The sequence below is a fragment of the Microcebus murinus genome, chromosome 25, assembly GCF_040939455.1.
Source record: "Microcebus murinus isolate Inina chromosome 25, M.murinus_Inina_mat1.0, whole genome shotgun sequence".
NCBI classification, from domain to species: domain Eukaryota; kingdom Metazoa; phylum Chordata; class Mammalia; order Primates; family Cheirogaleidae; genus Microcebus; species Microcebus murinus.
Window position 1 is genome coordinate 10,528,397 of NC_134128.1, and position 17,756 is coordinate 10,546,152.

General features: G+C 34.7%; 1 protein-coding gene across 1 annotated transcript in view; it reads right to left on the minus strand.

The window, feature by feature from the left end:
• The window catches only part of MALRD1 (MAM and LDL receptor class A domain containing 1), a 491,205-nt gene that overhangs the window by 123,669 nt on the left and 349,780 nt on the right, over window positions 1-17,756 (minus strand). Inside the window, exon 31 of the mRNA XM_075997515.1 lies at window positions 11,963-12,120. Within this exon, the coding sequence (XP_075853630.1) occupies window positions 11,963-12,120 (158 nt within the window). The remainder of the gene's footprint in view (window positions 1-11,962; window positions 12,121-17,756) is intronic.

Here is a 17,756-nt window from a genome sequence, read left to right on the forward strand (position 1 = left end):
GCAAAGCACAATAAAACAAGGTACGCGTGTACCTACTTGATAGGTCTATTATTAGCTTTAAATTAAAATGATGTATATAAATTTTATACTAACACTAAGTATATTTACTTTTTATTATTATCCACATTATTGCTATTACACATCTTATGTCACCTATTCTGAAAAAAAAAGGGTTCATATAGAAGGGTAAGTCATGTTAATGAGAATATTAACTGAGTATTTTCATTATGAGTAGCTTACATGTTTGTAGGATTGAAACAAAAAAATTCAGTTGAAGTTTCAGGTTTTTCAGATTTTTTTTTTAAAAAGTATTGCTAGGGTCCTTGTAAATAAATGGAATGAGAACCAGAGAGCTTTAGACATTTTCTGAGTTTCCCATCCTTAGTGACTTGCAAAGCTTGGTTGAGGGCACAGGTTCCTATATACCCTATATTCCAGCTCAGCCGTCTTTCTTACACCTTACTTGGTTTGTAATAAACATCACTGAATGTATCAGAGGAGGAAGAACTGAGAAAAATTATGGCTACTATGCATGTGGAAACTGAGATGGCTGATTTATATTTAGCTCTACAACATTAACCGCACATTCTTTGAAATAGACAGACTATTTAAGAATAATAAGAATCAAAGCAGTAACAAAAGGCCTCTTCATAGCAAAATGACCTGTACAACCTTCAAGGTTAACCTGACACTTATACGCTTTTCTCTCCAGCTAATAATGTCACCGCACAGACCACCTTCAACACGCCTTCAAAACACCTTCCCTCAAAGTGAAGGAAAATGTAAACTGAACAAGAAATAGAAAAAAAAAATGGAATTATGGGTTGATTTACTTCTCTTTCAGTATGTTCTGTAAAAGTTGTAAATATTTGGAAAAATCGTTTCTGGTTCTGATGGCTAACTGAAAACACACGCTTACCTATGCTCCCCAAGAATGTTCCCACTGCAAAGACAGGAAAAAATACAGACATAAATCCACAGAAGCACTCAAAATCAGGAGCAGAGTTACTAGCATACAAAACTAGAGAGGACTTTCTGGAAGTTTTAAACCAAATGGAAACTGTTTGATAAAAATATATAAACAGAGCCGAGGCATTTGCAAACACCTATGGGTGAAAGAAAAAAGCAAGAAAAAAGGGGAACTCTGTCAGCAGAATTCTGGAATAACACAGAGACGCGGACCAGAAAGGAGGGGCTGTTGACATGTCACCAGCTGGTCATTAGTCACAGCACTCCAGAAGAGTCAGGGCATGTGTACTCAGAGCACACAGGGTAGGTACGGACTGCTGAACTGGAATTGTGACTAGGAGTTTCTGTGAGTTTGTGCTGGGACCAGGGAGGTGAGGCAATGTCCCTTGTGACTGCTGAGAAGTGCGTGTACCTCCCTCAACAAATAAACAAGCTACAGTACATAATGTTCATTAAGAAAACTAAAATGAAAAACATGACGTTTATATTTTTTAAAAAAAGGAGAGCTTTATTTCTCATGAAGGGGTCTCAACCTGCAGTGGCCATTCTGACAGGCTAGGAAACATCGCTCCTGCCACAAGCCAGGAATACTGTGTTCTAAGGGAATGACAAAAGGTAACTGGGTTTTATAATAAGCAGGGTGGCTAAATATGCATATTTATAGGAGGAGTCATGAATATTTATGAAGAGACAAGCAATTATGCTTTACACCTCCCATCCCATCATGGCTGGGAACTCAGTTTTAAGTTTGTTTTTCATGGGGTCCCCTTGGCTGAGAGGGTCCATTCAGTTAGCAGTGGGGGGGCAGTTTAGGATTTTATTTTTAGTTCACATTCATAAATATAAACCCACTAGAAAACATAGCTAATCCTTTTCACCAAAGCAACATAAAACCAGAGATTCTAAATAAAAATGTATAAGTCAGCGTTGGGGGAGATGAAATCTCTTACTTGGTCTGAGGAAATAAAATACATATAGTAATATTATTCAATCTAGACTCGTCCACATATAGGAATAAAATACCGATAAAAAGTAACCAGACAGTTGAGGAAAAACATAAAATGGAAGCACTAAATTAAACAGAATACTGAACACCAAAGGGAAGGCTGAGAATAGAACAAATGGAAAAATAATGAAAGAAATATAATTAATTCCCTTGAGAGATTTGGGTGTCAATAATACCTAACAGGCAAATATGAAAGGGAAGCATTCAGAGTTCTTGGAAATTAACAATATGATTTTAAAAATAAAATCCCAGAGATAAACTGGGTAGCAGAATTGACACAAATCATTTATTCCAAAAAGTCAATTGGAAAACTGAACTAGTAACCTTCTAAGACCACAGTGCCAGAAGACTAAGAGATGAAAACTCTGTGCATAAAGTTTTCAGACCTGTATAATACATTTCCTAGAAGGAGATAATCAAATAAGTTACAGATGAAAATCTGCCTGAGGTCAAAAAGAAAATGATGAGAGCCCACCAAATTTCGAGGGAAATTTATGAACTTCAGGGAATAAAAATAATATTTTACCTACTTTCAGAGACAAAAGTAGGATGCTTAAAAGTCCTAGAGGAAAAATAATCAGCTAGACGTCAGTCTTCTACAAAGGAAGCAGGTATTGTACTGCATATTAGGATACAATGTTGCAACATCTTCAAATACTCAAGGAAAAATAATTTTGAATCCAGAAATCTCTATTCAATCAGACTATTTTTCCAATATGAACACATGATTTTTTCTTCAATCAATCAGGAACTCCAGAAGGTTAGCACATATATACTTACATGAAATGCATATGAGCAAAACATATTGTTAAGGGATGAATGTCTTCCCCCAAAGTGCATTTATTAAAGCCCTACACTGTAATCCCTCAGAATGTGACTGTTTTTTAAGATGGGTCTTTTAGGAGGTGATTAAGTTAAAATGAGAGTGGTCCCTAAATAAATTTGAATGGTGCCCTTATTGAAAGAGGGAATTTGGATATGGAAACACCAGAGCTGTACTTACACAGAGGAAATGTGAGGATACAGTGAGAAGGTGGCCATTGACGAGCCAAGGAAAGAGATCTCAGAAGAAACCAAACCTACTGACTCTTTGATCTTGAACCTCCAGCCTCTACAACTGTGAGAAAATAAATTTCTAATGTTTCAGCTACCCAGTCTATAGTATCTTGTTACGGCAATTCTAGCAAACTAATATATGTATCAAACAAAAATAATCCAATATAATAGATTGCATAGGAATTAATAAAGAGTTTTGAGCAAAGATAACTGTAAAACATATAGTTTTACTCGATGATGATAAATTATAAAGTCTCAGACATTTTTATGAATATAATTGCCAAGAAAGTAGATGAATTATTTACACTCTAGTTCCAGCCAATTTTAATAAGTCATGGAACAGTTTGGGAGGATAGCGAGGTCAAATAAATCTTGCCAACGATCTTGTATTTGGGTGGTGGGTAGGTTAAGAAGTATGCAATTAACTTTCAATGATAATGAATATTTTAAATAGATTTAAGAAAAATTGTGTCTACTTTAGAAAAAGGGACACAGCAATTAAAACTTATAATCTTGGGCTTAAGGAAGAATAAAGGAAATATAATTGACCCATCTAAAGACACAGGTAGAGGGGAAAAAAAGACAAATGGAAAACACAAAATATAGGTCTATATTATGATGAAATAGTAATCACAACACATGTAAAAGGATTAAATTGATTTATAAAAAAACAAGATCAGGTTGTATAAAAATATACAATCTAGTCATATACACTGTTTATAACAGACATGACTAAAGCCAAGTATAATGGAATAGTTAAAAATAAAAGAATGGGGAAGATATGAAGCAAACAACAAAAGAAGACAGTAGTCATCCTTATTACCAAACAAAATGAGATTTCCAGGGGAAATATACAGAGGACTAAATAATACTGATAACAGTTGTAATTCCCCAAGGAGACATAACTGCTTTGAAGCTTAAAGCACTCAGTGATGTAGCTTCAACATATCAAGAGCTAGGACTGACAAAAAGAAGAGGACAATTAGAGATTTTTATAATTATAGTGGAGAATTGAAAAATACCTTTTTCCTAAATTGACAAATTAAGTAGATAATAGTGAGTGGTTTAACTTATCCATGTGTTTTCATCACTTCCCTATATATCTTCCCTATATATCTACCTCTCTCTTTACCCAACTGAGAAGCTAACATTCCTTCATACATCTAAAGAAAATTTAGATATGCACATAGGATTTTAACATATGATAATGGAGGCATGTTGGAGGAATTGAATTAATGGTGTTGGAACAACTGGCTTCCTATTTGGAGAAATAATCATGAGGTTCTAACCTCTCACCATTCATACATACAAAAAAATTATATGTGGATTACTTAGTTTAATTTAGAAATCAGAATTATGTAGCTAAACAAATAGGAATATTTTGCTATTGGATGATAGGAAAGGGCTTCCTAACAAGGTATGAAAGCCAGAATCTATAAGGAAAATAAAGATTGATAGATATCATGGAATGAAAATGTAAAAGAAAAGTTCCATTAGCTTTGAATATGTTAAATGGTTTTTGTAAGAAGTCATATTCAGCTTGGGACCTAGACTTCTGAGCAAAGCTGATTTTGGTTCTTTCTCAAGGTGACTTCGCACCTAGTCTGTCTGTAGTCAGGTGTAAGAAATAACTTCTTTTGCAAATTCCCACATCTCTGCCTTAAAACTGTGACTTGATTTTAATTTTTAGCAGCATAACTCTTCAACTTGAGGTCACTTTTCTTTTTATACTTTTATTATATTATGAAGGGAAAGTGTATTTTGAAGGTCAAATTAGATTAGCTCTTACTCTTGAGTGTCACCCTTTGCATTTCATGTGGTACCTTCCCATCCTAATTTATAATTTAATAGCAAACTATGCCACTGTTTTTTTGCCATCCTGAGATTTATTTCTTTATTATCTATAATACCATGAAAGATTTCAGCAAGGTTCGCTCTACCTCAGCTGCCAAAGTATCTCTTTGTTGTCAAGTTCTATACACCCATCTTTGCTAAAATGTTCTTTGATTCTAACTATGTGATAGATGATGTTTGTGTGCTTGACACACCTGTAAGTGTACCCTACTGCAGAAGCCTAAGTGTCTCTGGTACACCGGAACAAACCTAACCTTTCTCTTCTATTCAATAAAATATATCAGATTAAAACCCAGGACAATGCTATTGTATAGAGAGAATCTTGAATCTATTCTTAAAAAGGGAGCAAATCACTAAAAGTTACCCTAGTTCATTTTAACGATTGCTATAGCATATTGCTTGTGTCATATCATATATATGATTACAATGCACCAGTGTGTGTGACACATTTAAAACCACTACCTTTGTATGTTAATTTCCATATTTCTGCTGAAAATGTAAGAAATACTTAAATTTAAGGTACAATCTCGGTTTTTTGAAAGTCTATTTAGAAGACAAAAATTTTGCAAGTGTGTTCAAAAACTACACTTATCTCTCTACTGTTTTATACATGGCGATACATGCACATATTACTGTTTCCTCTCTTAAACACTATTTAATAATATTATTGTCCAAAGCTGTCCTTGATGAGCAGCATAACATCACTTATGGAAACAATGACCATGAAGTTCAGCATAAACAAGAATGAAAGAGAACTGGTTAGTTTTGAAAATCAGTTAAAATGTACTTTAAAAAAGAACAAAATTACAGACAGAAATCTAATAGTTCCCCTCATAAATTTCATTATAAAATATAAAAATGCATCTTTACAGTAAGAATCAATGATAAAGAAAAAGAATACACAAGAAAATCTGATGTGTATATTGCCTTAAGCATTTGGTATACAAACTAGGTCCTATTTAATTTTTGAATACACATTTTCTTTGTAATTACAAGTATATATTCAACTTGTTCTATTCTTCCTTTTTGAATCTTTAAGTAAGTTTTTTTCCACTTCTCTTTTGACTCAACACATGCCTGGAAAAAATTCTGTAGCACTTACAAAAATGATGAAATGAGCCAGGTCCTCGTCTATGCATTCACATCTTCTGGAAATATCCAGAGCCTTTTGAGCAACTCATTAACATGGGTTATCGCTGTGTAAATTATTACCTCACTGCACTGAATGATAACCTCGTGCCTGATTAAGTGAATATAAATCTCAAGTGCATTTCCTCTATTACTGGGAACCCTTTATGCACCATATTTCATTGGTTCATTATTCAATTATTCTATCATCTGATTATTTATGGGTGGTGAGAATAGTTGCTCGGTGGTATATCAAAAGCTCTTTCTATTTCAAAATACCTTCCCACTGTAGGTGCATGTGTCTCTGCATCACACTCCAAAGGCCCAGGATCTTTCTGCATTTAAGAAACAGCCTGAACTCTTTTTCTTCTCTGCCAAACTTCCTATTCAGAAGTTCATGGGTCTGAGAGCATCACAGGGAAGAGACTTTCCTCTTGCACCAGCTTAAATAGAATGACTCCTGAAACATCCTGGCAATTCTAACAGGATAGCTGTAGAGCCAATGACAAGCTTTAGATGATTCCAAAAGCGACTAGTGAGGACCTAAATCCGTTTGACAAAGAGGATGTTGTCTTGGTGGCTCTAATCCTTGAACTGCTTATTCAAAAGTAGAAGAACAAAGGTTTGAATGGTATGTCTCATAGGCAACTGTCAGTAAAATAAATACCTATAGCATCCTCCACACAGCCTCACACACATTCTGTATTTGGAGGCACATCTCACTAACCATTATGTCACTTTTTTGTCTTTTGTAAAATTTATAATTCCAACCAAATTTATGCTGAAAACTACAATATGTAGAACAGAAAATATGCAAAGTATCTTTTCAAAAGCTAGGTTTTAACAGCTATTTGTAGAAAATAAAAGATGGTTCTGAATAATGAAAATGTAAACATTAAATATGCTAGAAACATAGCTGTCTTGTTCTGAGAAGCAGAAAAGTATAGTAATTATAAGCATAGCCTGGAGCTCTATGACCTTGGACAAGTTCCTTAAGCTTCCTCCATCTCATTTGTCTCTTCTGTTAAGATGCAGATAATGTTAGTACTGGCCTCATTGGATGGTGTGAGGATTAGATCAATTAACATATGGTAAAGAAATTAAAATGGTGTGTGGCATATAGTAACCATCTGATATTATTAAGTATGATATTGTTTTCAAGTTTCTTCTTGGCTTATGTTTAATACCATCTTCCTAAATATTACATTAAAACAAAACAAAACAAAACTCATTGGCACCAGGCCACAAGAATAATGGTGAACTGGAACATTTACATGCTAAATGTCTTATGCCATAGATTTTACTAGAAACCATTTAGGTCTAAGAACTTCTCAACTTTAAGATAGAGACAGTAAGCTACTGTTTGGAGTTGTGTACAACTGGCATCTAGAATCCTATTTTATATATGTATAGAATCCTATATTATATATGTTATCTTATCTATTATCACTGAAGGAAGTATTTCCAGAAGTAATTCATTTTTTCCCCTGAGCAATTAAAAACTGATATAAATTGCAAAAAAGTTATGAAAAGTATAAGTTGTGAAAGCTACCTATTTACTTTCATTTTTTCTTTAAAAATGAGCTTAGAGTAATAAAAAGATATTAGTCATTCTCAGAGAAATTCTCTTGTCCTGTGTCATTAACTAACTTAGCTGAGACAGTATGAAATATCAAAACAAGATAGGCGATAGGAAGCTGAATTGCTGTAACCAAATAATCTCATGGGAAATGAACTCGGTTTCACCGAGGGCTCTTTTGGCAATGTGGATAAAAGGTGATGACCACCATTTTAAAGAGTGCTTTTAATTTCACATGTAGGTAGGTAGTTGAAAAACAGAAAGAAACTGACCTTTCTAAGTTTTTCTGTTTCAGCAGAACTGGAAAATAAAGTAATTATTAAGTAGAAATTAGTATTGTTCTCTAATTTCCTGAGCCTTTGAATCAAAGGATATGAATGCCTGTGAACATTTTATTATTCTGATTATCATTCATCTACTATCAAAAGGTAGTGAAGTCTTCCTAATTCCTATAAAATATTTTATTTCTTTATGCAACCCACCTCTTTGAAAGCTGGGATAAATCAGAATAGCTTGTTTTTTTATCCTAAAAGATAATAGGAAAATCATAATTGAATTTCACCTTGATCTCATCAGCTATACAAGTTGTCTTTGACTGCTTTAGCTTTATATGATGCACTGCATTAATATGCTAATAAAATTTTGGCATGCTTTATTTAGAAAATAATCTTAATATACCAGTGAAGATCTAAGTCCTGTTCATTATTTGTAGATATTGCTTTCTAATTTATCCTTATACTCTGCTTTAAACCAAGCCACATCTTCTCTGTCCTGGACTTGTGAAATCATCTTCTAACTTTTCTCCCTGTACAATGAATTGAATATTTATTATCCCCCCAAATTCATATGTAGAAATCCTAACCCCCTGGGTGATGGTATTAGAAGGCAGGGCCTTTGGGAGGGGATTAGATGATGAGGGCAGAGACCTTGTGAATGAGGTGAGTGCTCTTATGAAGAGATTGAAAGCAAATAGATAACAGATATGGTTGAAAAGAAACAAATGAAACAGGTAACTGCGAAAGCTTCCACTTGTAATACCATGCTCTGGAGCAAATAAAAGTTTTCTGCGATAAATAATTATTCATCATCTGCTGGTAGTATTTTATACTGAATGATAAGGAAGCCCCTCTGAGAAGGATGATACTTGAATGTCTTGAAAAAACAAGGAGCCAGTTATGTGAATATCTAGAGAAACAGGAGAGAAAAAAGAGTGACAGAGACAGAGATACTACAAAATAATCAAAAAATGTATTCATCTTGCCATCTATAGATAATTGTTCTAACCACTGCAGTATGTATGATTTTCTCTGTCATATATAGGCATGTCTATTTATATAGATAAATAGATATAGATATATGCACATATATACATACAAAATTAGATAATTTTTTTAAAAATTGCGTTCTAGTATACATATCCCTTAATAATCTACTTTTATCATTAAAGAATTATAAACATTTTTCTTTATCACTAATTATTCATTCACAGAATTAATTGTTCCTTAGTGTTTCAGAATGAAGGAATGTACTATATTTTACCAATTCCAACTGTTTGATGCTTGGGTAGTTTCCAATATGTACTATTATAAACATCACTGAGATTTTAAAAAACCTTGTAAATAAAATAGTGTCCATATCTATCTTTATTTCCTTATAATAATTTTCTACATGTGAAATATTTTAGTAAATAATATAAAAATTAAAAGCTTTTAATTTCCAAAATGCTCTTCATAAAGGCAAACTGAAAATCCACCTAGCAATGAATATCTGTTCTCCACCCACACCATCAATACCTATGATCATTTATTTTATTCTTTTAAGATCTCTTTTTAACATAAAAAATAATAGGTTATTTATCACCACAATTCCCAATAACATTATTTGGACTTTTGGCATCAGTTACTTGCAAAAATAGATGCACAAACATGTATTCTCACACTCCTTAACAGGAGTGGTCCATCTGCTAAACTTGCCCATGTAATTCTTATAGATGCAATATGTTAGTTGAAAACCACTGCCCTAGAAAATGTAATAAAATGCAGCACCATAATACCCAAATTAGAGATTTTTAAGAAAGCATAAAATTGCATGTGAAAGAATAGCATGTTGATCTTTGAAAGCCTCATTCTAAAGAGTAGAGAGAATGGGTTTTGATTTCATTGGCTCCTCCACATGCAGAATTACTACATGCTCAGGAAGATTTTCAGTCTGGGAATAGCTCAAGGTTTTCCAAAGCCACAGTTGAGAAAATGAGACTTGCCCCATCTGCTGTGATACATCAGGGATGTAAGGGCACATTATGAAAACAGTTTATCTTGAGTTTCTATAATGTTAGGACGTTTTCAGTAGCAAGTAACAAAAAAGATGATTTTTCTGGCTCAGGCAAAGTAAGTAGTATCCAGGATTTCAACAGGGCAGGTACCTTTCTGTTTCTTCTTCTTTCTTTAAGCTTGTTCCTCTGTGTGTTAGCTTGCTTCTTTCTCAGACCTTCTCTCTCCCCATGTCGGGAAAGTTGGCCTCCAATAACCCCAAGGTCACCCATGAAAGTGAGAGTCAACCCTGCCAAGACCATCTGGAGTCTGGGAGGGGGATTCTGTACAAAAACCCAGATATCAGCCTATCAATCAATCTCCTGCTGCTATTCTTTCCAATAGATCTCTCTGAAGACTACCCATGGTATAAAAGCATTTATTTTCGCACTTAACTGCTGCCCTCTAGCTAGCAAAACCAGTAGGCACCAAAAGCAAGGGATCAGATATCAAGACTTGAGGCCAACATTTCTGTTTCAAAGGCTGTCTGCAGAAATGTGGCTAGAAGTGGAAGGCCATTTACCTAGGTGACTAAAGGAGCTGACTCATGAGCTGGAGAACAGCTCAAGGACAGATGGATGGTGCTTTTTTTGGAATTGAGGAAGCAACATTTTGTTAGAAAGTGATTGAAATCTGCTTGCATTCTACTGAAAGGTCTGGTGGCCTTTCCATTGGTATTTGCTTCCATGAGTAACAACCAACCATAGACCAGTGTCCTCTTCAATAATAGCAATCTATGTTTAACAATGTCTAATATTTGATGCTGACATAGATTACTCTTTAATCTCAATGGCTACACATTACTCTGGATAAAATTTAGCATAACCAACAGGTAGCCTACTGAATATTCACATATTGTATGTAAAACTATGAAAAAAGTTCCAAAATTTTTACCCATTCTGCATTTACTTATATATTCCTAAACTGTTAAAAATGAATCTCGTTTTCTTTGTTGTTTTCAGTTGGATTCTTTTTGGGAAAACAGACATTCACATAGCATCAGTATGCATTCCCTACTTTCTTTGCATGTTTATACTTTTACTTGATAAGAATTCCCATTGCTGTAAATGGCCAGACCTGATAGAGCCTTTTTCATTTCTCTCCTTTCCCTGTTTTTCTCCTTAGCCTTCTTTGTTAGCCCACAGAGAACCTGAGAAACAACACTGGGTAACAGATATCAGATTTTTGAAATCAGATTTTTGGCTAATTGTATAATCTTGGAAAAGTTACAAAGCCTCTTTGAATGTGTCTCTTCATGGTAAAATTGGAAAAAAAAATTTAACACCTACCTCATCAGGTGAATAAGAGAATTAAAACTGATAACATACAATGTTTATAATACATGCCCTGAAAGATAGGATGCACTTAATAATAGCAGTTATTATTTACAAAAGACAATGTTTGAGATAAAGATAAAAGTTCCAATTGTACTTATTCAAACAAGATGCAAGGCAATAACACTGAATGTTTTGTGCTGATATGTAATCATTTAATTAGAAACCAAGATCTGAAAATTGGTTCACAAGGATTGAAAAACTCCTTGATCATTCACACAATGAGAAATATAAATGTAGCAACTTTAAAGGCATCTGTGCTTGGTGCAGATTCTTGCCTTAAATAGTTAAAAATGGCACAGGCATGTTGTTTTCACTGTGAGCTGATTATGTATCTAAAGTCTTAAAATTGATTCGCCTTTACTTTGTTTAGGGTAGAAAATTCTCTTCATCATTATCAACCTCATATCACATTTCTTTACTGTCCTCAGCTAAGTTGTTATTGGAAGATACATGTGGAATCTGCCCAAACTCCTCTTCTCACCAGATAATCTTTTAAACAGCATGCACCATAATTGAGTTCAGGTGGCAGCCATCAATGAGCTAAATCTTGAATGAGATTAAGATGAATGACAGCGCTGCTTGCCAAAGTCCCATTGCCCCAGAAAGAAATGAGAAATTAATGGTATCAGTGATGGCAAAAGACAAACAAACAGGAAAAGGGAAAAGAATGTTTAAACATATGTCATGCACATTTCAGTGAACACAAATCTCTGTCATTCCGTACCTTTAATACCCCCATGCTCCTGGGATCAACCATGTAGAACCAGAACCGAACCGTACACATGCCGAGGCTGGCTGGGAAGTATCTGGAGGTAGTGATTCTTGCAGTGCCTCCTCCTTTGGGCCCAGATGAGTTGACATACAGGAATTGCTTGCCACTACCTTGAAATAGATTAATACAATTTTTTCAGTGCAATGAAAATATTTTATAATATGGGGCAGAATGATTTCAACCATGCACAACTATCATTTTCTCCCTAAACACACACACACACACACACACAGACACACACACACACACACATACACTCCTGCAGAACTCATATTCTTTGAGTGAGTCATATATCAATAACATTTAATTCTTTTGAACCAAAAAAAGAGTGTCACTATGATTATGTGCATAATACAATCACATATTTGTTTTGACTATGAGGTTATATTCCTTTCCTTCCAATTTGCTTCTAATTTGTAAATAGAGTTCTTTGTATGCTGGTACATAGTAGGTATTGGGACTGATTGGTATTGTATTAATACCTTATTTTCAGTTGCTCTGGTTCCCACACTGACCAGAGCAGTAGTGAATGGCTATACTGCAAAGCAAAATGTGATTCTGGGAGTCATCACATTATTTTTTTCTGAGCAATAGATAACTTCTATTCTACTCAGCTACATTAGCATGTGAAAGATTTCTGTATTTAAACAATAATTGTATTTTTTTCTGTTGACATTGTTAAAAATTCATCATAACCACTATTCTTTGAGGCTTTTACTGGAGTAGAATATTATATATATATATATATTTTTTTTTTTCCTTAAGCAAAATATTCATTTGTAGTTCCAAGTTGAGGCTATTAAAGTATTTTCTAGTTAAAGGATCCTTTTTAGGCCAGGCGCAGTGGCTCACGCCTGTAATCCTAGCACTCTGGGAGGCTGAGGCGGGAGGATTGCCCGAGGTCAGGAGTTCGAAACCAGCCTGAACAAGAGCGAGACCCTGTCTCTACTATAAATAGAAATAAATTAATTGGCTGACTAATATATAGAGAAAAAAATTAGCCGGGCATGGTGGCGCATGCCTGTAGTCCCAGCTACTCGGGAGGCTGAGGCAGTAGGATTGCTTGAGCCCAGGAGTTTGAGGTTGCTGTGAGCTAGGCTGATGCCACGGCACTCACTCTAGCCCAGGCAACAGAGCAAGACTCTGTCTCAAAAACAAAAACAAAAACAAAAAAACAGGATCCTTTTTTCCTTGTGCCATTTTAGTGTTGTTACTCAGATATGTTTCTAAATCAATAGCTGTGAGTTAGTTAATAGTACAACAGGGTTCTTTTTCTGAAGCTTTTCTTTTTGAAGCACTTGTTGTCAGTTAAACTGAGTATCCTCCAAATAACCAGACTATGCATTAGTTACCTTTATCTCCCCAGCATTTACTTCTTCAGTGCAAGGAAAACTCATCAGGACTCCCCTGAATACAGTTGAAAGTGGAAGTGGCCACAGTGTATTGCAAAGGAGAGTTAGATGATTACATCATACTATCCAATGGTCTTTTTGCCTTTTCATATTCTTGATGGATATTGTTTTAATGGGTTTCGTGGTAAATAAAACAATCTGTTATAGTCCTCACAGAGTCCACATAGAGAGGAGATGCTAAGCGTTTGTTTAATCTTGCATCTATCTTTTAAAAAAATTAAGAGACTTTATTTTTCAGAGCTATTAGGTTTAAAGGAATATGAGAAGAAAAGTACAAAGAATTCCATATACCCTAACCCATTCATCCCCCCAAATTAGCCTATTATTAACCTCTTGCGTTATTAGTGCAGTATATTTGTTACAATTAATCAGCCAATATTGATGCATTATTAAATATTGTATTGGCTATTCTGGGTTTTTCACCTTTCCATACAAACTTTAGAATTGGTTTGTTAATATTTACAAATAACTTGCTGGGATTGGAATTGCATTGAATCTAGACATCAAGTTGGGAAGAAATGACATCTTTAAAATATTGAGTCTTCCTAACCATATACATATAGTATCTCTCCATTTATGTAGATCTTCTTTGATTTCTCCCATCAAAGTTTCATAGTTTTTCTCATATAGATCTTGAACTTATTTAATTAGATTTATATCTATGTACTTCTCTCTTTTTTGGGTGCTATTGTTTTCCTTACTTGTTTTATTGCATTAGCTAAAATTCCAGCACACTGCTAAATAGAAGTGTTGAGAGCAGGCATCTTTGTCTTGTTCCTGGTCTTACCAGGAAAGCTTCTGGTTTGTCACCATTAAGAATGATGTTAGCTGTAGGTTTTCTGTAGATGTTCTTTATCAAGTGGAGGAAGTGCTCCTTAATTCCTAGTTTACCAAGAGATTTTTATTATGAACGAGTGTTGGATTTTGTCAAATGCTTTTTCTGCATCTATTGATGTGATCAGTCTTCTTTAGCCTGTTCATGTGATAGGTTGTATTGATATTTGAATACTGAACCACCTCACCATGCTCAGAATAAACTCCACTTGGTCATGGTGCATAAGTTTTTTTTCTTTTTACTGTTCAGTTAGAATTGATAATATTTTGTTGAGGATTTGTATCTATGTTTATGAGATATGTTGGTCTGTACTTTTCCTTTCTTATAATGTCTTTTTTATGTTTGGTCTCAGAGTAATTCTGGTCTCACACAATAAGTTAGGAAGTGTTCCCTCTGTTTCTATTTTCTGGAATAGATTTTAGAGAACTCTTACAGTTTCTTCTTTAAGTGCTTGGAAGAATTTACAGTGAAACATATGGGCCTGTGGCTTTCAGTTGTGGAAGATTATTAATTACTTATGCAATTTCTTTAATAGATAGAGGTCAATACAGATAGCTTATTTATCCTTGTTAGATTTGGTAGATTGCATTTTGAAGGAATTTTTCCATTTCATCTGGTTACCAAGTTTGTGGGCATAGAGTTGTTCATAACATTCCTTTACTATCATTTCAGTACCCAGGGATCAGTTATAATGACCCCTTCTTTTATTTTGGATATTAATTATTTCTGATAGTAATTTGTGTCTTCTCTTTCTTTTTTTAATTAACCTGGCTAGTAGGCTTTCAATCTTATTGGTCTTTGAAATAACTGGCTTTTAGTTTCATTGATTTTTCTCTATTGATTTCTTAATTCAATTTCATTAATATCTGCCCTAATATTTATTTTTTATTTTCTTCTGCTTACTTTGGATTCAGCCACTCCTCATTTTTCCTAAGATGTAAGCTTAGATTATTGATTTTAGATCTTTCTTCTCTTCAAATGTGTATATTCAATGCTAAAAATTACCCTGTACACACTGCATTAGCTGAAACCCACAAATAATGTTATACATATTTTTAATTTAGTTCAAAATACTTAAAAAATGTTCTTAGGACTTCTTCTTTGACCCATGTGTTATTTAGAAGTCTTTCATTTACTCTTCAAGCATTTGGGAGTTTTCTGTTGCTGATTTCCACCTTAATTACATTGTTGTCTGACAGAATACCTTGTATGATTGCTATTCCTTTAAAATTTGCTAGGTTATGTTTTATGGTCTAGATATAGAGTGTCCTGATTGTATATGTGGGCTTGAGAAGTGTGTATATTCTGCGTTGCTGGATGAAGTAGTCTATAGATGACTATTAGGTCCCGTTGATTGATGGTGCTGTTTAGTTCAACTGTCTTTCCTGACTTTCTGCCTGTTGGATCTGTCCATTAATGATAGATGGGTTTGAGTCTCCAGTTATAATAGTGGATTCATCTATTTCTCCTTGAAGTTCTATCAGGTTTTGCTTTATGTATTTTGATATTCTGATGTTAGGCACTTACACATTAAGGGTTGTTTTGTCTTCTTATAGTAATGATCTCTTTATCATTATGCATAATAATTTCCCTCTTTATCCCTGATAATTTTCCTTGATCCAAAGTCTTCTATGTCTGAATCACTACATTCTTTTGACTAACATTAGCATGGTGGATCTTTCTCCATCTCTTTATTTATTTATTTTTATTTTTATTTATTTATTTATTTATTTTTGAGACAGAGTCTCACTCTGTTGCCTGGGCTAGAGTGCCCTGGCATCAGCCTAGCTCACAGCGGCAACCTCAAACTCCAGGGCTCAAACAATCCTTCTGCCTCAGCCTCTCAAGTAGCTGGGACTACAGGCATATGCCACCATGCCCAGCTAATTTTTTCTATATATTTTTAGTTGTCCAGCTACTTTCTTTCTATTTTTAGTATAGATGGGGTCTCGCTCTTGCTCAAGCTGGTTGCAAACTCCTGAGCTCAAACAATCCACCTGCCTAGGCCTCCCAGAGTGCTAGGATTACAGGTGTGAGCCACCATGCCCAGCCCATCCCTTTATTTTTAATCCATCTGTATGTTTATATTAAATGTAGGTCTCTTTTAAATCACTGACAATATATAGTTTAGTCTTCTTTTTGTTTTAAATCTATCTTTATTTTTTAATTAGTGAATTTAGACTATTAGCACTTAAGGTGATTATTGATATAGTTGGATTAGTATGTCCCACATTTGTTACTGTTTTCTATTCATTACTTCTTTCTTTTTTCTTCTATGCTTTTTTTCTGTCTTCTCTGGCTTCAATTGATTTTATTTTTTTCCTCTTCTAGCATATCAATAATACATTTTTTCTTTTTACTTTGCCTGTTGGTTGATCTTGGATTTGTAGTACACATTACAACTCCTAACCCAAGTTCTCTTTCTAATATCACTTCAGAAGTCATGCAAGTACTGCATAACAGAATATTCCCATTTCATCCCCCTCCCCATCTCTTATAACACAGTTGTGATTTCCATTCCTCTAGGCCAGTTAGGCCTTGTTAACAAGAACAGAATGCTCTAGGAATATTTCTACATGGCTACTTTCCCTCTTCCCTGGCTGACATCTGAGAGGATTTTTTTCTGATCTTTGCTGTGAGAACCCAGTAGAGCTTCTGAACATATAATTCACAAAAATATGTGGGCCCCCCTAAGACTGGGTCTTCCTTAAATTTTTATCACTCAAACTTGTCCACATTAAGCCTATAGCAATTTGTCATTTACAGATTATGATTTCCTAACCTGATTCTTGTTCCCAGAGATGTTTCTGTTTGGGGGCTTCTGCCCCAGTAAGTTGTCGTTCTCTGTTTCTGGCTGTCTATCTCTTCCATATTGAGGGTAGTAATCTGCCCTGTGAACTCAATTCTCTAAGCAGTGGTCCCCAGCCTTTTTGGCACCAGAAACAGGTTTCACAGAGGACAATTTTTCCATGAAGGGTAAGGGGGGAGATCTGATAGGAGGTGGAGCTCAGAAGGCAATATGAGCTATGGGGAGTGGCTGTAAATACAGATGAAGCTTTGCTTGCCCACCTCCTGCTGTGCAGTTCCTAACAGGCCACCTACCAGTATGGGGGTTGGGGACCACAGCTCTAATGGGTCAAGAAGAGTTGCTGATTTTCAGTTTGGTCATGCCTTCCAAGATGCTTACATGCTAGACTGGAAACAGGGAATGACTTATAGCTATTAAAAAGAGTTCCTTACTGAAAATACCTCTCTTCACTTAGAAATCTTTATAAGGTTCTGGCAAAAAAAAGCAATCAAGACAAATAACCAAAAAACAACTCTTGAGAATTATTGCGGCAGCAAAATTTTTCCCAATACAAAAGAGTACAAGTGGAAACAACTTGAAAAGTCTCCCTGAAACATTAGTAAGCTGTTTTCTGGCTGCATTGTGATTGGAAATATATTGTATGTGCTACCAAATACTGGGTTAGGAAAACTGAATGCACTATTTGTAATG